Source organism: Callithrix jacchus, chromosome 9 (assembly GCF_049354715.1).
Source record: "Callithrix jacchus isolate 240 chromosome 9, calJac240_pri, whole genome shotgun sequence".
Taxonomy (NCBI): Eukaryota; Metazoa; Chordata; class Mammalia; order Primates; family Cebidae; genus Callithrix; species Callithrix jacchus.
The window spans coordinates 101,922,395-101,948,398 of NC_133510.1; the positions used below are offsets into that span (position 1 = coordinate 101,922,395).

At 39.3% G+C, this 26,004-nt stretch overlaps 1 protein-coding gene across 20 annotated transcripts in view; it reads right to left on the minus strand.

Annotated features, from left to right (window-relative positions):
- ANKS1B (ankyrin repeat and sterile alpha motif domain containing 1B) overlaps nucleotides 1-26,004 on the minus strand; it is a 1,309,735-nt gene that overhangs the window by 96,773 nt on the left and 1,186,958 nt on the right. For all 20 annotated transcript variants that reach the window (XM_002752897.7, XM_009004424.5, XM_035258475.3 and 17 more), the window contains one exon: nucleotides 1,615-1,722. In XM_002752897.7, coding sequence (XP_002752943.1) covers nucleotides 1,615-1,722 — 108 coding nt within the window. The remainder of the gene's footprint in view (nucleotides 1-1,614; nucleotides 1,723-26,004) is intronic.

Sequence of the window (26,004 nt, forward strand, 5' to 3'; positions counted from 1 at the left end):
TCCCCTAAATCTCTTTGAGAGAGCCAGAATGAGAGGTTCAAAGGGGAAGGAAAAAGAGCAGGGTAAGTATCAGGAAATCACTCCTCTAAAGAGTCATTTTAGGATGACTACATGGATGGTGCTTATGTTTTTCCCTTCTTCCATGTAGCAAAATGAAGGCAAAACAAGAATAGTATTTTTATTTCCAATTTATTTGAGGCTTGTCTAAGGGGTGACATTTCTATTTGTACTTTTATGACTCCCAAAACTCTCAAGTAGCGTCCAAATATCCCAGTATACCCAAATGCTCCCAGTAATCAATTAAACCAACATTAATGTAGCCACTACCCATCCCACTCCAGTCTCTCTCAGGAGGGTAGGCTGTGTCCTCCTGGAGCCAATTCTCTTGCATTCCCTGAAATCCTTGTGCATTTACCTCTCCTCCAGAGCTGAATCAGACTCAAAATCATAACAGCTTCTCTCCTGCCCCACCCTCTGCTATCCTGACAGTGGCTACGCTGTTTGCTGAAGTTTACTGATAGGAGGCAGGCCACTGCATTCATCATGATGGTTATGTCCGGGCACTGTGCTTGTGTTCATCCCTTCACAGGGGAAATCAGAAGCAATAAAGTGCAGGACAAAATAAAGAGAGCAGGGTGGGCACCCTGCAGCTTTGAGAGAGATCTGAGCTTTTAGATGCATTTTAGAAAAGTTCTTACAGGACTCATGAACCCCGGTGACTGCTGGCCACTGCTTGCGGCTGCCATTTTGCCTAGAAATCATCTCTCATTTCTCTCTGCCCTTTCCTCCCTCCCTTCCTTCACTTCCACTTTATTTCTCTCTCCCTTCTACAGGTTCTCTCTAGTTTCCTACCTCATAATTCTAAAGTGTAGTTGAAGTAAACAAATAACATTTATTAAGTAAGGTTTTAGATTCTCTATTCTGAAGTTTTGAAGTGGGTAAAGCTGGACAAGTTTTGCTTCTTGAAAAACAGAAGACCCTAAGGTTAATTTTAAATTGATCTTTACTTAACTGTGGTCCTTGATCGATTTTCTTTCTGTGGGTTTGAGGAGTCTGACAGAAAACTCATTTCCACTCTCCTGGCGTGGATGGGGTATTGTATGGGAGGTGAGGGAATGGTTCTTTAAAGGTGGTGAATTCCATTATAGATGGATATCTAAATCTCAAAAATATATACTTTACCAATCTAGAGAAACAAATCTTGTTGTTTTGATTGCGTCAAACATAATCAAAAGGGAGATTGTTTTTTACACAGATAAGGTAAGCTACACAGAAAATAGCCTGCACTTCCTGATCCATTGCTTCAGTTGTATAAAGTGTATGTTTATAAAAACCTATAAAACTGCACAAAATAATTGTTTTTCTTACTCTGCTGCTCAGGTTGGAGTGCAGTGGCGCGATCTCTGCTCACTGCAACCCTCTGCCTCCCAAGGTCAAGCGATGTTCATGCCTCAGCCTCTGGAGTAGCTGAGACTACAGACAGGCATAACCACACCTGGCTAATTTTTTCTGTTTTTAGTGGAGACAGGATTTCACCATGTTGGCTAGGCTGGTCTCAAACAAATAATGCTTAAGATAAGGGCAGAGAACCAAATGAATGTGCTTGGCACTTACCCTGAGGGTGATGGACCGAGGGGGCTTCTGTGGGGGATCGTCGTGCAGCCTGTCTCCCAGAGATGCCAAAATGCGTTTCCTGTGGCCAATCAAATTGATTTTTAAAACCTGAAACAACATATATTTGGGTTAAATATTTCATTGGAGAAGAAATAATTTTTATATGTCCTAAAACATGTGGAGTAAAAAGAGATTTGTGCAAAGTTACCCCTGCACCATGAGATGTGGTATGACATCAGTGTGACTGCTGAAGTCCACAAAGATGGCAGTAGCATCTGGAAAGCCTGGAGTGGTTAAGTAATGGGGGCAGAAAGAGAAAGCAGGACGGTTCTCCTTCCACTCATGCTGCCTGACAGTCCCACTCCCAATACAACAGCCCTAAGACCTTGCCAAAATAGATTCCCACTCTCCTCATAAGCAGCCGAAACCTCACAGGATAAAATCTCAGTCTGGACTTGGCTTTGGGGCAATGGGGATAGGCTTCCCTCTCTTTCCCTCCATCCAGGACACGCAGTCATGCCAGCCTCCTCTGGGTCTTGGAAGCTTGACATTCATTCTTGTCTTGGGGCCTCTACCCCTGATCAGCTACCAGCCTGGAATTTTCCCCCTCCTTCAAATAACCAGTAACTTCTCGTGGTTCTGGACACTGTTCTAGTGCTGTCTCCTCAGAAAGGTCTTCCCTCACCTCCTTATTGAAGGTTCCATGCCTTCAATCTCCGGCATGCTTTCCATGATGCTTCTCATTTTATCATGCTTTGAAAGCACTTTCTTTACAGGCTTAGTGTTTGTGTTTTGTTCTATTATCTCCAGGTAAGCCCCCTGCGAGCAGGGCACTAGCACATGTTGATCACTATTATTTCTCAAAAGGATGACTAAAAAAATAAGGGATTAATGAACATGAAATAATGAATGGTAACAGAGATGACAGTTGCAAAATTAGAGTTACCTTGTGTAAGGATACGGTTAGATAGAAGCATTGCCTGTTGGGGTAGACTCAGAGCCTCCCCAGGATGGTATTTTGAATCTGACCATACTGCAAACAGCATGTGGCAGAAGAGCTCTCAAAGGGAAATGACAATTGCAGAGCCTCAATCCTCAGCCCCATTCCTGGTGATTTACCTAGGCCACACCGTTTTCAATCTTACCAACTTCTCTGTCTGGAAGGAGTTCTCACTTGACAGATGAAGAAACTGTGGTTTGGAGTGGTTAAGTCACTTATCCAAGAGCCAACATGTGGTGGCTCTGGGATTTGAATCAGATTGGCCCGATTCCAAAGCATCTTTTACTCCAAACTATACAGCACAAAATCTGGTGATATCTCCAAATATTACTGACTTCTTATAACAACCTATTGTATATTTATCCATTTATAAAAATGTGTTTACCTCTTCCCTACCTATGTGTAGTCCCAAGGTATAATAATCTTGTTGAGTAACTAGTTTCCAAAGTCATTACCCCATGTGTAAATTTTTTTCTTCTCAAGTTTTAAGATAGAAGGTGGAGTGAGCATTTCTTTGGCATGCATTCCAAATGCATGCCATGCTACCTTGAATTTTTTTGTTTTTATATTTATTTATTTATTTATTTTTGAGACGGAGTTTCACTCGTTTACCCAGGCTGGAGTGCAACTGCGCGATCTCGGCTCACTGCAATCTCCACCTCCCGGGTTCAGGCAATTCTCCTGCCTCAGCCTCCCAAGTAGCTGGGATTACAGGTGTGCGCCACCATGCCCAACGAATTTTTTGTATTTTCAGTAGAGACGGGGTTTTACCATGTTGACCAGGATGGTCTTGATCTCCTAACCTCGTGATCCACTCGCTTCAGCCTCCCAAAGCGCTGGGATTATAGATGTGAGCCACTGCATCCAGTGCATTTTTCTTAAAAAATTATTTCAACTTTTAGATGAAGGTGATGTATATGCAGGTTTGTTGCACAGGTACACTGTGTGATGCTAAGGTCTAGGGTATGAATGATCCCCTCACCAGGTAGTATGCATAATACCCAATGGGTAGTTTTTCAGCTCTTGTCTCCTTCCTCCCTCCCCTCTTTAGTAGTCCCCAGTGTTTACTGTTGCCATCTTTACGCCATTGAGTACTCAACGTTTAGCTCGCACTTACAAGTGAGAACGTGCAATATTTGGTTTTCTGTTTCTGCATTAATTAACTTAAGGGCCTTCAGCTGTATCCATATTGCTGCAAAGGACATAATTTCATTCTTTTTTATGTCTGTGTATATTTCATCTACCTTGACTTTTTATTTACCTATTTGTCAGTTTGCTTATTGGCCTTTTGGCCTAAACGGATACAGATTTTACACTCTTACTATGCCCTATTCCTTTTGCAGGCACCCTCTGACCCATGCCTGTTGATGATGGGGAGGGTATATGTTAGCCAAGGTGAATGTCCCCATGTACCATATCCCTATGATTTTATAAACCTTCATCTCCCCAGGCTGATGAATCCTAATCTTTGCAAGTTTGTTTTCATAAAGCAGACCTTCTTTTCCATACATCCTTTCAGCTGACATTCTCTGGACTTTCTCCTACCCTACTACAGCTGCTTAAGGTGTGTTAAAAAATAGCTCACAATATTCCAGGTACAAGTGAACCATGGCTTTACATTTATGCAGTATACTGTTTTCTGCTTTCAATAGCCTTTTGAAATGTCCTTCCTAAGCACACCTGATTTCTGGCTAGAAAGCTGCAGTAGGAATAACTAGGGAAGTATACACTGACTATAAAATCCCTTAATTTTGTTATAGCTAATAGTTCAAAGCCCTTTAATCTAGGAGGGATGATTTGAATTATTTTTCCCTAAATTCCTTATCTTACAGTTGTCCAGGCAGAAGCCCAGCTGATATCCTTCTGCCCACTCACATAGCCCTGTGTTTGCTTTCCGCATTTTTATTAACCAGTTTGGCATTTCACTACCTGGAAGAGCTTAGTGGTTTTTGCAAATAGGGAAATTTCACTATGTATTTCTTTCAGGCGATTTATAAATATGCTAAGTAAGTGTGGCCCTACTGCTGATGACTTGCAGGCAGGATTGTTTATACAATCCATAGAAATGCCCTTATATTCTTGTATTGTTTCTTTTTTTAAGCATCGAGATCAAAGAATTCCTCCATCTCAGAAAAAATATAATAACCTTTTCAAAGAAATTTTGCAAGTCTAAACACAGTACATTTTCTAATTCTCTTTTATTCTAATTCTCAATTACTTTGCCAAAGGCTTCTATTGGATATCAATTCCACCCATAAAATCTTCACCCTTCTCCCCAGCAGGTAGCTGGACCTCATGCCATTGGTACTACCTTGCCCCCTCCCCGAGTACTGCTAGAAATGCTTTTATAATAAACACATTCATTTTATTATTATTATTTACAAAACTAACACTAAAAAACAAATAACTGTGGTCCAATTGGGCTGATACAATCTCCACTATTGCTTTTGGTTTACTCTCCTACAACTCAATTTTGGGCAGGTTACCTGACTCCTCTGATCTCAGGTTTTCTCACATATAAAGTAAACAAGTTAATGACAATTTAGAATGTTGGAAAGATGAAGAGTGAAATTACGAGGATAACCAGCACAGTACCTGACACATAGAAGAAGCAACTTTCACAGTATGCTTATTCTAGCAAATGCGCTCTGAGGGTGTATAGAAATCCTGGCCTGGAAGAACAAGGACTTGGTCATTGTCATAAAGTCAGTCATGTTAAACAAATACACTGGTGCTTTGGATGAAGAGATGTGGCTAACTTTGGGAAAACCCTCACTGAACTAACTTTTCCTAGTAGGATGTGGCTGATTTCTAGCTATGATGCTAGACCCAATTTAAAAGAATATGCTATTCTCCCATCCATATGTTTAATCTTCAATGAGAGGTAAGCTTCACTCCTCTGCACTGAAGCTTCATTGCTGTCTCCTCCACAGAGCTACCCAAATGGGTGGGTGGATGGGTGTGGATGGGTGGATGGGTGTGGATGGGAGGGTGGGTGGGTGGATGGATGGACGGATGGATGATGGCTGGATAGATCGGAAAAAATTAACACAGGGTGGTTAGTACTATCAAGATCACCTAGATAACTCTCCTGTTTATTAGAAATAAGCCCCCATCACTGAAGATACTGACGGTAACTTCCATTTATTGAACATTTTCTATACCATCGTTTTATGTTCTAGTTGTGCTAGAAACCATACCAAGAGTGTTATACATGCATATTAATATCACCAGTAATCCTCACAATAGCATATATTAAAATCATTCCCATTTTAGAGATGCAAGATCTGATACTATAAAATGCCAACTAACTTGCCTAAGGTCATACTGCTAAGAGGCACATGGCTAGGATGTGCACCTGATTCTTAACCCTCCCTTCACCATCTGCCTTGCTCTTCTCCTCTTGCTGTTAACCTCTATACTTTTTGATCTTAGCTACACTATTGATTATGTCCTCATGAGGCTTCTTAATATGTTGCTTCTTACTTTGAGTTATGTTTAAAGCATTTATATAGGGTTTTGAGCATCTAAAAACATTAAAAGAATCCAGTTTTTCTCATGCTTGTAATCCCAGCACTTTGGAGGCTGAGGCGGGTGGATCACGAGGTCAAGAGATCGAGACCATCCTGGTCAACAAGGTGAAACCCCGTCTCTACTAAAAATACAAAAATTTAGCTGGGCATGGTGGTGTGTGCCTGTAGTCCCAGCTACTGAGGAGGCTGAGGCAGGAGAATTGCCTGAGCCCAGGAGGCGGAGGTTGCGGTGAGCCGAGATCGCGCCATTGCACTCCAGCCTGGGTAACAAGAGCGAAACTCCATCTCAAAAAAAAAAAAAAAAAAAAGAACTCAGCTTTTAATAAGGCTTATAATGCTGTTAAAGCCACAGGCAACAAGGGCAGATACCTCACAGTATTCTCTGTGAAATACATATAATATATAGACCAAGGACAGGAAACCCTCATCACCCAAGATTCAGTCCAAGTTGGCTCACTGTGGAGTGGTAGACAGAGTGATAGTTGGCTTCAAAATGCCCAAGTTAACAATAAGAAATCCAACTGGCAAAACAATAACAGAGAAACTATTCCAAAGAAAGGCAGTCATTATGGGAAAGTCAAATCTGAAGGCAGTTGGGTTTGTTTTGAGTGAGAACAGCTTAATAGCAGACTGTCTTTGTAAGAAGATGGGGTTCCTGCAACCCCAGGCATCATGGCTGATACCAGTCTGAAAACTTCAGTTTAAAAAAAAAAAAAAATCCAAGACCAATGGTTACTGTAGTAGAGAAGAATTCTGTGAGTTTTCATTTACTGCTTGGGTGAAAGTTAACTGTACAAAGGACATAATGGGTATAAAAGACAAAATATTGGTAATGTATTATAGATTTAGTTATTCTAAGATATTGAAGCAATCAGTTCAACTCAAAAAACTATACTTAGTTTCTACTACCAATTATTTGGAGGATTCAAAGGGGAAAGTCCATGAACAGAGCTTACAATATTGGAGAGATTAGGCACAACTAACTATGTTACCACACCATTAAGAAAAAATTATTATACCCATGAGCATAAGAATGTGGTTCCAACTGCTGAGTTCTAACAGACAAGAAAGAAAAGTTGGCTGGGTGAGGTGGCTCACACCTGTAATCCCAGCACTTTGGGAGGCTGAGGTGGGCAGATCATGAGGTCAGAAGATCGAGACCATCCTGGCTAACTTGGTGAAACCCCTTCTCTACGAAAAATACAAAAAATATATATATACCTGGGCATGGTGGCACGCACCTATAGTCCCAGGTACTTGGGAAGCTGAGGTAGGAGAATCGCTTGAACCTGGGAGGTAGAGATTGCAGTGAGCCAAGATCACACCACTGTACTCCAGCTTGGGTAAAAAGAATGAAATTCCGTCTCAAAAAAAAAAAAAAGTCATTGCATGTGTTCTTAATGGGTTTTTATCACAATTATCATAAGAGGAATGTGGGTCAAAGGCAAGGAATATTGTGGAAACAACAGAAGTCTGCCACAGGTGAGAATCCATTCATCACTGTAGTAGCTGCCTCCAGGAATTTTCTCCAGTATCACTTAAACAAGACAATTCCAGAAACCCCACTGTGCATCCTGGCAAGAGGAGAATAACTGTGCTTGCTGAATGACAATCCTATAATCTTATCTCACTGCTGTTTATGTTCCTGGGTATGGCTGTGGGAATTCTGCCAGACAATATCATGACATGACCCTCATACGGAATAGCTTACATCAAAATATATTTCACAGCAAAGCTGAAAGTCAACATACTTAGACTTTTTTTCTTTTAAAATTTAATGTGATATAAAATAAGACATATCTAAATTTATATCACATTAAATTTAACATGCTTAATTTAAACATGATGTAAATGAAGCATTTTTGTTTATCTGCTTTTAAAAAAATAACATTCTGCATATAATAGCTATACTACTTTCCCATTTTAGATACTTAATAAAATATAGAAAAACAATAAATGAACAAGTAATCCACAGGCTATATCTAAATAGATATATTTCTTCATTGTTTTCCCCCCATGATTATGTTTTGTGGTGGTCATAAGTATAGTTTTTGTCTTTTTTTCCAGTTCTTTAAAGCTAAAGAACTTTTCTACATACACAACTCTCAGTAGACATTTTAACTCCATATTACCACATCGTTTCAGAGAAGTATGTCAGAATTCATTAACCATTCCCCCATCATTGAAAATTTTGCTTTGCGTTTCTTTCTGGATAACAAATATTCCACATGCTTAAATAATTTTATCATTCTATAATTTCCATTCTCACTGCTCTGGTTACATAGATACGACATGGAAAACACCAAAGAAGACTGCAAGAATGCACAAGTCACACAGAAAAATCATGTAGCAACTGTGTCTCCATGTTCTGCATGAATTCTCAATCCATTTATCTCCAGCTGGACCAACTCCTCCTAAGAAAATCACAAACCCACATAATGTTCCTCAGTGTCATATTTTGCATTGGTTATGTTTTTGAGATCAGTTTAGCTGACAGATGTAAAATAGCACATGTAGCTGGAATTCTTCAGAGAGTACACATGGAGCAATTCTAGTTCTCACCACTATGAGACTGCATCCTTTTTATTTCTAGATTTTTATTGAGGGAGGGAGGAAAACACAGTTTCATCCTGCATTTAGAACTCCCTTCCATTTTAGGGGGTAGATTATTTTTCCTTTCCTTTCTAGGTATTTGCCAACTAGAGGGAACAGCTCCTACGCAAGTCTACAGAGCTCACTTGGTTTCAGAGTAGCCTCTTCTAATAAAACTGCCAAGTGTTTTGAGCAGTTCTGGTGTTCCTAAATGCCAAGAATGGAAGTTGATCTGCTTTGTTCTCATCTGCAGAACTAAAATTGCAAATGATTGTCAAAGATTTCCCCCTTGCCCGATAAGTTTCTAAACACTTTCCACCAGAAAGCATCAAGACAAAAGTGCCTGTGTATAATTCCATCTCAACTTCCTGCAATCTCAGAAATCCTCACTTAAACTTGCATACAATTTTTGACCATGACGTTTTCTCTTATTTCTTCAATGGCAATAATCCATGTCTAGCATGGGGTGGTGAACAGAAAGATCTTAGGAGCAGAAAGTCATGACATTTGGTTCTTTTCTTACTCGTCTTTAATGTCTTTGAGTTTTGATATAAAGGGGACAATAACGGTCTTATTCAACAAACATTTCTTGGATGCCTTTCACATATAAATACCATGTTATGCAATTTGTGAGCCACAAAGAGGAAAAAATATCGAGTCCTCCAGGCTTTTCAATCCAGGTGGTAGAAAAAATATTAAAAATATGTGAACATATGTGTATATTTGTGTATGTATGCATCTATCTATCTATCTATCTATCTATCTATCTATCTATCTATCTATTTTCCATCCATCTAAATATATATGTCTACACAGCCTTCCCAGCCTAAAATGGTTTCTGTGGATTGAATGAGAAAGACTTAGGAAACTTCTCTTGAAATTATAAAGCACAGAACTAAGGTACTCACTAAGGTATCTTTCTCTTTTAGGTATAACAGAAACTTAAAACTTTCTTACCCTATCAACACTAATTTGGATATTATCTTTGTTATTTAAATGTACTAATATGGATATCTCTGGCTACCCATAGATTTAAGATCCAGAATCGTGCCTTTCACTTCTCCAACCTTCTCTCCTATTATTTCTTTGCTCCATGTATACACATTTGTGCATATTCCAGAGTGTCTCTGCCTGGATTTTCATTACAATCTGGCAAGGATGAAATTGAGACCCACCTAAAGCCTTGCTTGCTCACTTTGGATTACATCAGCCTTTCTCTCTCTGAATTTCTTTAGTATCGGTGGGCTGCCCTGTGCTGTTGACACTTGATACATCCTAGTGGGTACAGCTAGCTTTTTATGTGTATGTTTCTTGACTGATCAACTAGACTACAGGCACTGGAAAGTCAGACATAGTATCACCGCATCTCAGGGTCCCTCTGTGCTAGCCCACGAGTACAACTCAAAGGTGATCCCTAAGATCTCAACTCGAACCCCTTTCAAGGTGGACACAAACCAAGAAGGGGAGATGTCTCCACAAGAAAAAAGAAGAAAGGAAAATAACACTGATGTCTTATTTCATCCCCTTTCTACTCTCAAGAGTCTTCTATTATTTCTGAGCTTTGGCACCTTAATTCCTATACACAGTCTTGGCATGGGTGATATAAAATTTCCTTACCTCCCACCATCTGTAACTCTTTCCCTTTACCTCTGTTATTTCATAAAAAAAAAAATCCCTCTGTCTACAGTTTCCAAATTCCCTTTTCCTTGAGCTGTTACTTTCCAAATCAACCGCTAGTAAATAATCAGCAAATAACTATTTGACAGATGCCACTGAAATACAACTGTACTAACTTATGGAAGGAAAAAGAGGTTCCAAGTTAAACAGCTCCAGAGAGAGCAAAGGATAGTGAGAAAGAGTGAGGAAGGAGAAATGTGTGTTTTCTGAATATAGTCTGTCTCATTAAACAGGAAATACTAATTATGAGGAAATGAGATCATCTTTGCATGGAAAGAGAGAACTTAATGGTATAATAGCCTCTGAACATCTAAGGGCTCTGGAGGTACAAGGCTTTCTTTTGTAATGAATAAGAATCTTAGGTTTAATAGTAAAGTTATCTGGATTACCTCTTGATGAAGGTACTAATTTTTCAATTTTCACATAAACATTGCTTCAGAAGATTAAAACAACACACAAAACAAACCAATAAATCAGTTTCCAACTAATTTCCCTGTAAGTCACTTTTAAGTAAAGCTTGCAGCCAGTTAGGTTTTCATAGGAGAAATTTGGTTTACATTGCTCAGTAACCTGATCATTGGGATTACAGTAGGAAAAATTTGTTACAAAAGAAAATGGGAAGTATGTTCAATATCCCACATCTGAAGTTATTCTTGGAGATGTGAAGATGTGCTAATAGCATCTGATAACTGCAAACCTCCCTGGAGTATTATGAATTCATAAAAATGTTCTGCATCTTAAGAGGTAGAGAGACTGGTGTTTTGCTATATTTTGCTAACCAGGCAGGATATTTACTGCTAAGGAGGGTATTTTCCAACTTTATTTTCTTTCAATTTTTGAGATCATAAAATTTATGATCAATTAATTATATGATAGGACTGATGCTCTTACTATTATAAATGAAGTTATGGTTATCAAAATTCATGAACATATGTCCATATAAAATAAATGGAAACATGCAACATATATGAATATACCCAAATATGGGTGAATATACCCATATTTTTAAAAGCAGCTCTATGACAAATTGAGTCACAAGAGACAATCCTAGGTGAGGGACTGGTTACTCCATTTTTGGAATATAAATGATCTTTTCTGCTCTGTTGCTGCTCTGCCCCTCTTCTTGATGTTTAGCTACTTTAATGGCATATAACACCCTCCATCAGCAGACAGAATAGTGAAAGAGGCAGTGAATTCAACCTAGCCAATTCTGTTTCTGTCAGCAGCTCTGATAAAAGGGTTTTATGTGGGAGGAGGTAAAAATCTACCTAAAACTAGCTAAATTAAAGTTTTAAAAATGCATCCACATATTTTACTTAGCTTAGCCAGCTACTACTGCACTTTAGAATTGGATATTTACCATATTTTGGCTATGTGTAGAGGCAAAAAGGATGTTAAGATTAAAAAACGAATTATAAGGAAAGCACAGGTTGAGTCCCAAGGACAGATTCAAAAAGAGGAAAAAAAGGGATAACAGCAGTGAGAGATTTCTTATCATCCCTTTTCCTCCCTTGTCCCCACCCTCACCTCTATTCCCTTCCTTATCTCCTGGAGAGTCACATCACAGAGTAGAGCCGAGAATCACTCTATACCCATAAGAATGGCTAAAATTAAAAAAGAATGACCATACCTACGATGAAAAGGATGTAGAGGAACTGGAACTCTCATCTTGCTGGTAGGATTGTAAATCACATAAGCACTTTTGGGGAAACTGCCAGTTTCTCAAATTTTGACCCAGTCTTCTAACATACAACCCAGTAAGTTAACTCTAGCTAGCAACTCCTAGCTAAAAATGAATACATATGCCCACATAAAGATTTGTACATGAATGTTTAAGCAACACTATTCATAATAGCTAAAAATTAGAAACAATCCAAATATCCAATCCACTGGTGAATGGGTAAGTAAAATATGGTATATTCATGCAACAAAATAGTGCCTACTGATACCAAGGAATGGACTGGATGATACGTGCTATAGCATCAACAGACCTCAAAAACATTATGCTAAGTGAAAGAAGCCACACACAAGATGATCGAATATTGCAGGATTCCCTTTACATGAGTTTCTAGAAAGTATAAAACTATATGTACAGAAAGCCTATCAGTGGTTGTTTAGAGTAGGAATAGGAGCAGGGATTGACTGCAATGAGTATAAAGGAAGTTTTTGGGGTGATGAAAATGTTCTAAAACGGGATTGTATTGATGGTTGGACAGCTATATAGGTTTACTGAAATTTATCCGATTGTATACTTAAAATGGCTGATTTTCATAATCTGTAATTAAATTGCAATAAAGTTGTTTTTTACAAAAGAATAATGCTGGGAGAATGCATTCAGTATGCAGTATAGTATAAATAAGGCCATTCCTGAAGGGTGTAATCCAGGCTGCTCGAGAAGAGGACCTCTGTTGTCTTGGAATGTACCCCTTATCAGCTGGACGGAAGAGTGAGCAACACATACACAGGATGTCTTAAGGAAAATGTGACCTGCAGGGTAGCTTTGTTCTAGGAGCCAAATACTGCTTAGCTATAGGCTAATGAATGAGTAGCATGTTATTTGTTATAAGTGTACAACAGGGTAAATTAGTACTGACTTCCCTCTGTGGGTACCTTTTTGAGGGTCTTAGTCCTCCAAGTTGTAACATTTTGGTAAAAGTGTTTATGATTTCTAAGTACTTACAGCAAATGGCTTATAGATGTCTGAAAGAGTGATCACTAGGAGCCAACATGGGCTTTCTCTGGATGGGTAACAGGTGGTAATCATGAGATGACACTCAAGAACCAGAGAATAACGTTGCATTCTAAGCACCAAAGTAATCACATCTACAGTGCTATGGTTTGAGTTTTTTTTGAGAAAAACTCAGGTTGATACTCCAATGTGGCAGTGTTGGCAGATGGGGCCTAATGGGAGGTATCTGGGTCACAGGGTGGTGAATCCTTTTTGAAATAATTGGCGCCATTCTCTCAGGAGTGAGTTCTTGCTCTGGCAAGACTGGATTAGTTCTCACAGGGATAAATTAGTTCCTGCAAGAATGGGTTGTTAAGAAGCCAGGACACCCTGTGGGTTTTACTTCTTCACACGTCAGCTTCCCCTTTAACCTTCTGCCATGTTGTGATACGGCACCAGAAATTCCCACTGGAAAGTTGAGCAGGTGCTGGCACCATGCTTCTTGAACTTCCTAGCCTGCAGAACCATGAAGTAAATTAACCTTTTCTTCTTTATATATCACCCAGTCTCAGATGTTCTGTTATAGCAACACAAAACAGACTAGGACAAACAAAGTGACTGAAATCAGAATGACTTCCTGGCCTATGAAGAGTCAATGGAATAGACTGGCAATGTGCCTACAGTTTAATCAGTGATACTGAAACCCAGATAAACAAAGGTGTGCCACGGTGGGGTGGGAAGCAAAGGCTATTTTACCAGGTTTTGTACTGATCCAAATAAAATATCCCTCAAAATTCCCTTTCCTTCAATACCAGATGTACCAGGAAGTAGCAATCACTGAATCGGTTTTCTGAGTACCCAGATATGAGAAGAGGAAGTGCTGAAAGATGGGGGATCGGGGAGAGGAGCAAATCGGTCACAGTTAGAGAATCCTTCCCAACATATATGAACAGACTGGACATCTTGATACATCCATCTCTCCTTAATCAAATTACATCAACACCACTGAGGCACAGAACCTGCTCAGGAGGGCATAGTGATTAAGACTGGGGCTTGGTGTCAGGGTGACCTGAGTGTGAGTGTTGGTACCGGCATTTACTATATATGCCTTTTGGTCAATTATTTAACCCCTCTCAGCATCACCTAACTTGTATAAAATGATGGAGTTAAAAAACAGTACTCACTTCTTAGTGTAAGTGTTAGGATTAAATGAGACATACGCAATGCACTCAGCACAGTGCCGGGTATAAAATGAGCTTCATAAAATTCTAACTTCATTCAGTGTTTTGATTAAGCCCAGTTTTTGAACTGGAAGGGCTGAGCCCTCCCCTGGAACATGACCAGAAGGAGCTCAGCAGCCAACTATGTACCTTTTCCCTGGCAACAACCCCTGCCCCATCAGCCACTCTTCAAACTTCAGTGGCCTCACTGAAAATCAGTTTTTGCAAAACTTTATTAACTTTCTTTTTTTTGACAGTGTTATTAGCATGAGGTTGACAGACCAGGAGAATGTCATAGATACAGTGTCTTTAATCCAATAAAGCACTTGATGAAGTCTTTCATTATCTGTAAGAGGGTGGGTTCTATGAGAGAAAAATTAAGTGGATTCACAGCTGGTTGTGCATCTACAGCCAAAAGCCTTGATAAATGGCTTGGTCACAACCTGCTGGGGGACCACTGATTGAATGCCACAGGCTCTGCCCCTGGATTCTGCTCTATTCAATATTTTTATTAATGGCATCAAAGTAGACATAAGAACACTTATCAGATTTTTCAATGACATAAACTGTGAAAAATATTTAATATAATAATAGGCCAATGTAAAATTCAACATTCTCTCAACGGGGTGAAACGGCCAAGCTGACACCAAAAGGATGCAATTTAACAGGGATAAATATGTCTTACATTAAGAATCCAAAAGAAATCAATTGTGCAAGTTCAAGATGGAAAAGGTACGACTGTGCCACAGTTCAAAGAAATAGCTGAATTTTTAGTTAAACACAGGAAGGGGGTTAGCAGAAAGAATGCAAAAGTATAGGTCTGATGGGAAGGGAATGAACCCATTTAGAATAATTTTTCCAAACAAATACTCTCATTTACCCTGCCATTTCAACCTAACAAGGTTGTAATTTTTTTAGAAATGAATTAATTGAATTCAACCATTATGGAAGACAGTGTGATGATTCCTCAAGAATCTAGAAATAGAAATACCATTTGACGCGGCAATCCCATTACTGGGTATATACCCAAAGGATTATAAATCATTCTATTATAAAGACACATGCACATATATGTTTATTGCAGCACTGTTCACAATAGCAAATACTTGGAACCAACCCAAATGCCCATCAATGATAGGCTGGATAAAGAAAATGTGGCACATATACACCATGGAATACTATGCAGCCATAAAAACAGATGAGTTCATGTCCTTTGTAGGGACATGTATGAAACTGAAAACCATCATTCTCAGCAAACTGACACAAGAACAGAAAACCAAATGCCGCATGTTCTCACTCATAAGTGGGTGCTGAACAATGAGAACACACGGACACAGGGAGGGGAACATCACACACTGGAGCCTGGGGGTTTGGGGGCTAGGGGAGGAATGACAAGGGGTGGAGGGATTGGGGAGGGAGAGCATTAGGAGAAATACCTAATGTGGATGACGGGGCAATGGATGCAGCAAATCACCATGGCACATGTATACCTATGTAACAAACTGGCAGAGTCTAAACATGTACCCCAGAACTTAAAGCATAATAAATTTAAAAAACAAAAAAGGAAAAAAAAGGAATTAATTGAGGTTCAGGAATTCAAGGAACTTGTCGAAGTGATGACAGAGTCAGGATCTGAATCCAGTTCTGACTTCCAAAATTCGTGCACTTTGGATTCATTCTATCTTGCTGCCACTTCTTTCCCAGAGTTGCTGTGAGGCTCAAGTGAGGCAATTTTAATGAACGTAGCTAGCACAGTGCCTGCTCAGAAGTGGTTATTTTTCCCCCAGAGACTCATTAAATATAAGGCTGTGTGCTTACATGAACGACTGGTACTTTATTATTATAATATGAACTCTGCAGTCTATTCAAAGTCCTTTCAAGTTTATCCGTTCACGTATTGACTGCAGAAATGATTCTGTCAATTTTTTTCTCTCACTCATGATTATTTCCAAATTCTTAATGTGAGAAGAGAAAGTCCAGCCTGGAAAAGGCATTGGAAAATTTGAGGGCAATCTAAAAATCTCTGTCAGTCAGTAATGATTCCCAGATAATTAAAACTTTCTTTTTTTTTAATTAAGGTAATTTTCAAGGGCTGCATTAGTGGTTCAATGTTTCGTATTTACATGATAAAAATCTCATTTATCTTTAGATAATGAGGTGGTATAAGTAATCTTAGTGCAATGATATGCATATAGAATGTACAAAATCTTCAATTAATTCAATTATTTAATTAGTTAATTAGTTTAGCTTATGGTTAAAAAGATACTTTTTTCCCATTGTTGGAGTCCTTATTATAATTCTTTTTTTATATATACATATATGTATGTTTTTTCCTTTCCTGCCTAAGGGTGGTTTATTGTAGTCTTTAATTCTTTCCTGGATATTTGGAATACTGCATTGCATCTGAGTCATGCTCTGTGAAGACCGTTTTTCACTGGGCCACAGTGCTACTGCAAAGATGGCTGAGGAATGTACAATGGCTCCAGCTGTATCCCGGAAAATTTAGCTCTTTCAAATAAAGGAAATCTTGGGAGCAGGTAGTTGTCATTGTCTCTTGCACTAAAAGCAAGTGCTGACAACATTAGCTATCTAAAAGTCCCAGTTAATGAAGGTTTTATTGTAAAAAAGAATCTGTTTAGGGGAATGTGCAAACTCTTTGTAATCTCTCCTTCCTTCTCTTGGCCTAGGCCAGCCATGATTCACAAAGCTGGAGATAGAGAATCATTAGCTGTTGATGGTGCTGGTCATCCCAGCCTGGCAAGGAAAGGAACAGGTATGATGAGTGACCAGGTGGACCTGTGCTGCGAATGAGCTGAGAACCTCTTTTGTAAACTGTTTTATAAAGATGTAGAGACAATTGATGATTCTGGAGGTAGAGGATGCTTTGAGGGCCAGAGCACACACTCTGCAATAAAGTAGGTCACTTCCTTCAAGCCCAAACGTGAACATGCCAGTGGACACTCACATGAGCTGTGCTTTCTTTCTGGAAGGTCTCCTTTTCCTCTTCTTTATCTAGTGAACCTCTACTCGTCTACTCTTTCAAGCCAAGTTAAATACTACTTTTGAACAAATAATAGCAACAGAACAATTAATGGCAACAGAACTTTGGAATGACAGTATCAAACTAATCCTGATGCATAAAAAAAATCTACTTAGTACATTGTATGAAAAAAATGAAGTCTATGTTTTTATTTTCTTAAACCACTTTATTCCAGTATGACTGACATGAAAAGAGTTGTACATAGTTAACGTATACAACTTGATGAGTTTGGGGCTAAGTACATACCCATGAAACCATCACCACCATCAAGACCATAAGCATATCCATTAGCTCCCAAATTTTCCTCCAGCTCCTTTTATTATCATCATCATCATTTTTTCCTGTGTGTGGTAAGAATACTTAACATAAGATCTCCCCTTTCAGCAAAATGTAAGTACACAATACAGTATTGTTAGTTACTGGAACTATGGTGTAGATCTCTGGAACTTATTTATCTTGCATAACTAAAACTTTGTACTGTTTAGCCATCGCCTCTCCATTTCTGCCCCCAGCCCCTGGTAACCACCATTCCACTATCTGCTTTTATGGGTTTGGCTATATTAGATCCCACATTTAAGTGAGATCATATATTATTTGGTTTCTGTGCTTGGCTTATGTCACTTAGAATAATATCCTTCAGGTTCATCCATATTTTTGCAAATGGCAGGATTTCCTTCTTTTTTATGGCCAAATCATATTCCTGTGTGTGTGTGTGTGCCACATTTTCTTTATTCATCTAATGGACACACAGATTACTTGTCTTGAACATTGGGACTAATGCTGCAATGAACATGGGAATGCAGGTATCTCCTTAAGATCCCAATTTGTTTTTCTTTTCTTTTTTTTTTTTTTGAGATGGTGTCTTGCTCTGTTACCCAGGCTGGAGTGCAGTGGCAAGGTCTTAGCTCACTGCAACCTCTGCTTCTCGGGTTCAAGTGATTCTCCTGCCTCAGCCTTCTGAGCGGCTGGAATTACAGGCATGCGCCACCATGCCCGGCTAATTTTTGTATTTTTAGTAGAAATGGGGTTTCCCCATGTTGGCCAGGCTGGTCTCAAACTCCTGCCCTCAGGTGATCCGCCCACCTTTACCTCCCAAAGTGTGGGGATTATAGGCGTGAGCCACCGCGCCTGGCCAAGACACTGATTTAAATTCCTTTGGATAAATACCCAGAAGCAAGACTGAAGAATCATATGGTGGGTCAATTTTTAATACATGTTTATTTTGTATCAGGTTGCAAATTTGTTGATTGAAATTATGAGCTCAAGATGAAAAAGTGAAAAAAAGAGCAATGCTTTCTAAGAAACAGATACTGAAATATCAAATGGAAAAGTAATATCCCCACTTGCTAATTCATCACAATTTACAAGTCTCTAATGAAAACCAAGCAATAAACAATGATTTAGTGTTTGTTAGAAATCAGAGTTTAATCTCCAATTGTCACTGAACTCATTAGCAACATATGCCATTCACACACAGTGAGGAATTATTAATTTTTCATTTCAAGAAAATTGTCAAATTAAGCTGGATAGAATAACAACATATGATAAAAATTGGTAATTTATTCTTATATTGCCCTAGAATGCTGATAGTGTATGGTATGTCATTAATTAATAAATATAATATTATTCACATAGTAGGCCCTTGATATCTATGAAATATGTAATTAAGGAGGAAAATGCTACAGTGTTACTATCACGCTTACTTCAACTTACTGATAAGATCAAAGATTTTTCCACTCATGCTTAAATTAAATATCCCTGAAATCCTGGTTCAAATTTCACAAGATTCAAGTGATTTGTGATTTTTTTCTTGAGACGGAGTCTCGCTCTGTTGCCCAGGCTGGAGTACCAGTGGCACAATCTCAGCTCACTGAAACCTCTGCCTCCCAGGTTCAAGCAATTCTCCTACCTCAGCCTTCAGAGTAGCTGGAATTACAGGCATGTGTCACCATGCCCAGATTAATTACAGTATTTTTAGTAGAGACAGGGTTTCACCATGTTGGCCAGGCTGGTCTCAAACTCCAGACTTTAAGTGATCTGCCCACCTTGGCCTCCCCAAATAGTGGGATTGCCGACATGAGTCACCATGCCTGACTTGATTTGTGATTTTTTCATGAAGTTTTTAAAGGCCAAAGTTCTCCCTCAAGAAAAGTGATTGTTTGCCACAGAATTCTTCTAATCTCAACTTTGAAAAAAATTTATTAACATTATTTCAGGCCAAATGCCTCAAATGTTGAAATCCCGTATTTTAATTCTTTGAGATGAAAGTGTTTTCCCCAGCATTTCTTTGTTTTTATTTAGTCTTAACTCACATCAAGGTTTATTAAAAATGTTATTTCTATTTCATGAGCATGAACAGAAAGTGTTGAAGCCTCCATGAGGGAAAATTACGAGCAGAGGTAAAAATCCTTGCAGCATCCTTAGCTCCTTAGCTGTAGTGTCTCTTAGCGAAATGTTGCATTTGAAGAATGCTAATTAAGGAGGCTGGGAGAAAAGAGAATCCACCTTTCCAAACACAGCATTTCAAAAACAAGTATTACTGACATGGTGGTTTTAGGAAGCACTTGAATCTTACATAAGTATGGCTTGTTTTATGCTTCCTAAAAAAAGACTGCATTTGAGCAAACCAAAACCTGAATATTTTAAATCAAGAATTTGAGAGAAAAAAATGTTGCATCTAGCTAGGAACTTAATACAATGTAACTTTTCAAATATTTTTTTTCTATTTTAAAATCATTTGCACTGCTATTTGCAAAATCTTTAGTCACTTAGAGGTAAAAAAGACCATCTTAATTTTAAAAGACTAACACTGCTCCCATTTATGAGGATTTTTGCAGGGAGAAAGATTTTATAAGATATTCATTTTAATATAAAAGGGCTTAAACTCAAGAGTGTTTAAACTTTGAATTTGAACTTATCCCTTGGAATGGCCTTCTGGCTAATTGCTTATCTATATACAAGGTCAAATAGATGTATGTCTTTGGTTAATTTGGACTGACTGGCAAGCAATTTATGAGGAAGCTGGAGGATCTGAATTGATCATGAAGACAACATAATAAATGGGCTTTGTCTGATTACTTCTGTTAACTTGATGATTAAATTCTCCTGCCTGCAGAATATTTATCTGACTTCCAAATAACACAAATAGAGAGACAGACAGACAACCACATGACATACTATTTAAAACTCTATCTTCATTAAATGAAAAAAAAATCAATATCAAAACGTGCCTTTTGTTCTTTATGTCTCTGTTGAATTATGTCTGAGGAAGTAAAAGAGCTTCTTGTTGCCATACTTCCTGATCTATTGTCATATATCCCACAATTGGAGACTTTTTGTAAGATGGATAATCTGGATATCAAATATGAGAAATTATAAGTGCCTTTAGCCCATACTGGTTTTCCAAGAGTTCAGTCTCATCTTGAATTAAAATTTGGGCAAAAGGCTTCCTTGGAGGCCTATATATTATTCTCCAAACAACGTAACTGACGAAGACCACAGAGGCAATTTTTAAGACAAAAAATAAAATTCTCTCTGACTCTTTTTGCCCAGGCTGCCAATGCTCCCATCTTCACAGCACCCAGGCCAGCCAAGACCTAATCTTATGTGGAAAAAGGAACAATGCTTTAACTAGGCAGAGTTCTAATACTTTTATTACCTAATGTGCAAAACACTAAAGGAAGAGGACTTATTAAAGAACCACAGCACGTTTTGTAAAAGTTGGTCACTGAATCTGTGACAGAATTGCTACAATCCCGCAGTTCTAAGTCCCTACTGGCAGCTGGTGTGAGCCACAAACGAGGTAACCCACAGTAGTACACATTCATTCATTCAACAAATACACATTGAGGGTTGACTGTGATGGCCAAGTTGGTTAGGGGCACACAAAAATGCACAGGACATACTTATTCCTTTGAGAAGCTCTGGGCCTAGTGGGGAAGATGAAGTGACAGATGCTCTTGAGGAGTAGGTTTGGAGTGGTGGGAAAGGTCCCTACCTCTGGGCAATCTCTGCCTGGGGAGCTGAGGATGCCCTCACGGAACAGAAGATAGGCTTCAGGGATGAGTAGGAGTTTTACAAGTAAAGAACTATAGGAAGGTGATTCCATGCAGAGGAGACACCATGTTCAGTCTCAGAGGTGTGCAAGGACAGAAGAACAGGACATGTCTGTTCATGGTTTTAAAATTTTACTTAGTTCCTACCAATTTTGCTAAGGGGGAACCACGTGTGTGAGTAGCAGGACAGGGGGCTCCGAAGGTGGGTCAGAGCCAGATTGTTAAGAGTCTTCAAAAGGAATTTGGTCTTCAACTTACATGAATTAGAAAACACATGCAAAATGCTTGGGAAAATGTCCAGTATATAGTGTATGCTCAGTAAAAATAAGTGGTTTTTGTTTTGTTGAAGCTGACAGGAAACCAATCAAGGTTTTAAAGAAGGGAAAGGTTGCTCATGCCTGCAACCCTTGATCACGAGGTCGAGAGACGGAGACCATCCTGGCCAACATGGTGAAACCTCATCTCTACGAAAAATACAAAATTAGCTGGGCATGTTGGTGCATGCCTGTAGCCCCAGCTACTCGGAAGGCTGAGACAGGAGAAACACTTGAACCTGGGAGGCAGAGATTGCAGTGAGCTGAGATTGTGTCACTGCACTCCAAACTGGGTGACACAGTGAGACTCCGTTTCAAAAAAGAAAAAAAAAAGGGAATGGATGAGGGCAGAGTTGGTTTATAACAATAATTTTGATGTCAACATTGAGAATGAACTGTCCCCAGTCCAGAAACGGATATAATTCAAATAGGATAAGGCTCAGTAATTACGTCTTGTTCATTACTAAATTCCCAGGGTCCGGCATAGTGTCTACCTGTAGTGGGTGCTCAATGAATAGTTGCTGAATGAATAAATGAATGGCAGTGGGAGGAGGGAGCAGATCTGAGACATCTCTAGGCGGCAGAAACAACAGGGTTGGTGAGTACCAGATGTAGGCGTTAAAGGAGAGGGAGGATTTTTTAAGGATGACTGGAAATTAGGCTTGAGAAGATGGTGTTGCCAAATTCTGAAATCAAGGAGAAAGGAGGAAGAACATGGTTGGCAGGGAACATGAGGCTCTGGGAGTACTACTTTCTATGCATCTGCTGTGTTCAGCCTCTTGGACTGTTGAGAAAAAGTGGGCAAGGAAGGACAAAGAACCCTCACATGGGCATTCAGCCGGGTGTTTTCCTTTTTGCCTCGTTTAATCCCCATAGACCATGAGTTTGATATTGTTATCCCTTGTTTACAGGTGGGGAAACTGGGGCTCAAGGTGACACATTAGCAAGGTGGCAGAGCCCCGGTTAAAAACACAAATCTTTCTGTCACAAAGCCTGTGCTTCCCCCCACTCCTCCATCCATCATATTGCCTCCCCCATTAAAATGAATATTTGGAATATAATATATTCCATATTTAGAAGGCTCGGGGGTGCAGAGTGAGTACTTTGCAAAGGAACCAAAGCCTAACTTCTGTTAACTTTCTGCTTCATCAATACTCCAAATCTGTCTTCCTCATTCAGAGTCCCTATGAGGATCCAAAAGGATGTGAGAAATCTTTTGAAAAATATAAAGCATTCTATAAAAACAAGGTGGTATCAAAAATGAGAAGAAAAATATGTTCAGATTCTTGTTAAAGAATTCTAGAACAGTGTAAAAGATGACAGAAGCTGGATACTGTCTTAGGACCATTTGCCTGGCAATGGCCTCTTTCCAACTATGGTTCAGGGAGCAGGTTGAGGTTTTCTGTCTTTAGGGGTCAGTCTTCCTAAAACGTGAAAAACTGGGTTTGAGGTATGGGGAAATAATGAATTTTGCCTTCCAAAGGCTGAGTTTACAACTTGACTGCTTTCACTCCTCTTTCAAAAACAAACTTAAATGCCTATCAGTTGTCTGTACAGTTCCAGCAAGCACTTTGTGGAGTGGCCCCTAACTGGGGAGCAGGAATTATATGTGCTTCCTCCTTGTTCTGCAAAGCCTCTGAGCACCACCGAGAGCCCATGAGAGTGTGATGATGTCTCTTGGCCCATCACAACATAAGCATGCTGAGCAGAGGCTCTATCCCACATCCTCATGGTAGCCACGGCACCCAGCAGGAAAGGGCTCACTTACGTAACTCCAAGAACTTAATGGCGTTTGCATTCTTCCCTTCACTCTTGAAATGTCTGGCTCCTCCTTCCCACTCATATTTCAGCTTAGGTGCCACTCTGGGAGAGGCCTCCTGCGACTGTCCTTGTTAAACAGATGCCCCCCTGCTACTCTCTATCACCGTACTCTATTTCTCATGTAGTTCCTTTCAGAATTAACAGCCACATATTTGCTTGCTTTTCTGTGCCTCCCTCTCTAACTAGACTGTAGGCTCCATGAGGGCAGAAAGCATGTCAACTCTACTCATCCCAGCATCTAGCATGGTCCTAGCATGTGGTAGGTGCTTAGGGTCTATTTGTTGTTTTAATGAACAAACAGACCCAAAACTGAGGTAGTGGGGAAAGTGACAGGAAAGCAGAAGGGCCCCTCAGCACTCGGGGGATGTTTTTCCATAATCAGGCTTCATTATGATCTGGGACCAGGGATGGAGCCGTGGATTGGCTCATCTGTGGACTAAGGCCACCCCTCTGGACTCACCAGCAAGACACACCAACCACATGAGTTGATGGTCCACGCACAGCCCGAAGGAGAATACAAGCATCACTATTCCTCAACCGTGAAGTAGGTTCCTTATTCTCCTAGTTAAATATGCATGGCACATAAAAATAATTGTGCAGACAGAAGGACTCACAGTTGCTTAAAGTAGACCAGGAAAGTGTTTGAACCATTCAGTGGGTGGTGCGACTCCTATGGGAACCAACCATGGGTGGGAATAGAAACTACTCCAGGAAACGGTACTGTATGGAACAATTTACATATTTTAGGGCATGGGAAGTTCTGAAACCGCATTTGTTCTCCTCTGTATCTATCACTGAAATAAATCCTTGAGACTTAGACTTAAAATGAGTAGATGATATTTAGTAATATGACTGAAAAGTCACATAGGACTAGTTTATGAGCCAGGCTTTATGCATAATTTACAACCTGTATGGAAAGCAACATCTTCCCATTTTACAAATGAGGAAACAAGTTCAGGGAGGTTATGCACGTCTGTTAGATTCCAACACTTGCACCCCCTTCACCATGAAGCCAAAGCCTAGACTAACTGTTGAGAATATCATTCTAAATTGCTTTTTGCAATGTCATTTATTATACATTTCTCACACACCTTTTAGGTGACAGGCATGTATTTCTAAAGCCAGGACAGCATTGCAAAAATGCTAGCTAGCCTCCAAGAGATGGGGTGCATTTTCCATTGAGAAGCAGAATTAGGGGAAAGGTAGTTTTACTTTCTCAGTGTCAACTGAAATGGCAGTCATTCAACACTTCACCCATTTCCCATCAGACAATTTTAATCCAAATAAAGTTTTTAAAAAATCTCTTAAGAAACTATCTCCTTACAAATTCTCTCCCTGCAAAATACTTATTTTTCAGTAAATATCTTCTTTGACAATTCTGACAAAGATACTCAAATTCTGTATCGTGGCTATGGCTGTCAAGAGAGTTGAAAGATGCAGTGGCCATAGAGTGCCAAAACCTGTTCTTCTGGTGGTGTATTTTGCTGATCTGCTGATCTTGAAGGACTCCAGTGCCTTAAATTTACCCAGTCATTTATTGCTGCCTAATGTGCATATTCATTATTTTTTGAAAATAGAAGCATATTCTGAAACATTTAATTTTATGTTAAAAATGATCACTTCTGGTTCTTCACCAAAACTATATGGAGTACCTGGAATACAGCAGGTACTCAGTAAGTACACTATCAATAAATGAAGAAAATACATGCAGGCTAAAATAAACTGTTTTTCGTAATTCTACCCATATATGATTTTTAGGATTGCACTGGCTTAAAAGTTAGAACTATACAAATACATAATCAGTGTGAAAAGCTGGGAAAATAACAATGCAGAATTCAAACTGGCTGTTGGCCAGTGATTTTTTTTTTTTTTTAAACAAGGTCTTCAAATGTTTGTGAACTGCAAAATGTCCTTGTTGTCCTTCTCCTTTTTTTTTTTTTTTTTTTTTTTACTATTGGTACTGTCATATGAACTTGGCATCCCTTCCAAATTAGTCTGTTGTTTGGGATCCTTAACTACAGAGAGTATCAACTGTGCTTCCCCAAGACAAACAGGGTGATGCACTGTCTTTCTCAGACCTATGCTTTCAAGCCCAGGATAGGTTCATGCTCTGGAACTAGAGTATTCTGACTTTCTCTGGTCTGCTCTTTTCTGATCCTTGATTTTCCTATCAGAATCATGGGGTATCCATTGTTTCAGAGAGGAGGTTGCAAATTTAAATTAAATAATTCCTCAGTGAACAACACCCTTCTGTGAGGTGCATATATCAGTGCCTAGGAACATATCTGAGGCCTGCTACATCATGGTTTAGTGACTAATTTGCATTTTATGATGTCTATGCAGTGTAGCTATGAATAGTCTGCCACAAATTATATCTCTATATATGAGCCATACACTCTCTAATGGTACCCCATTACCCTTATTTTTGAACCCATTCCTTGTAATGAATAATAGAAAGTGCACTGGCTTT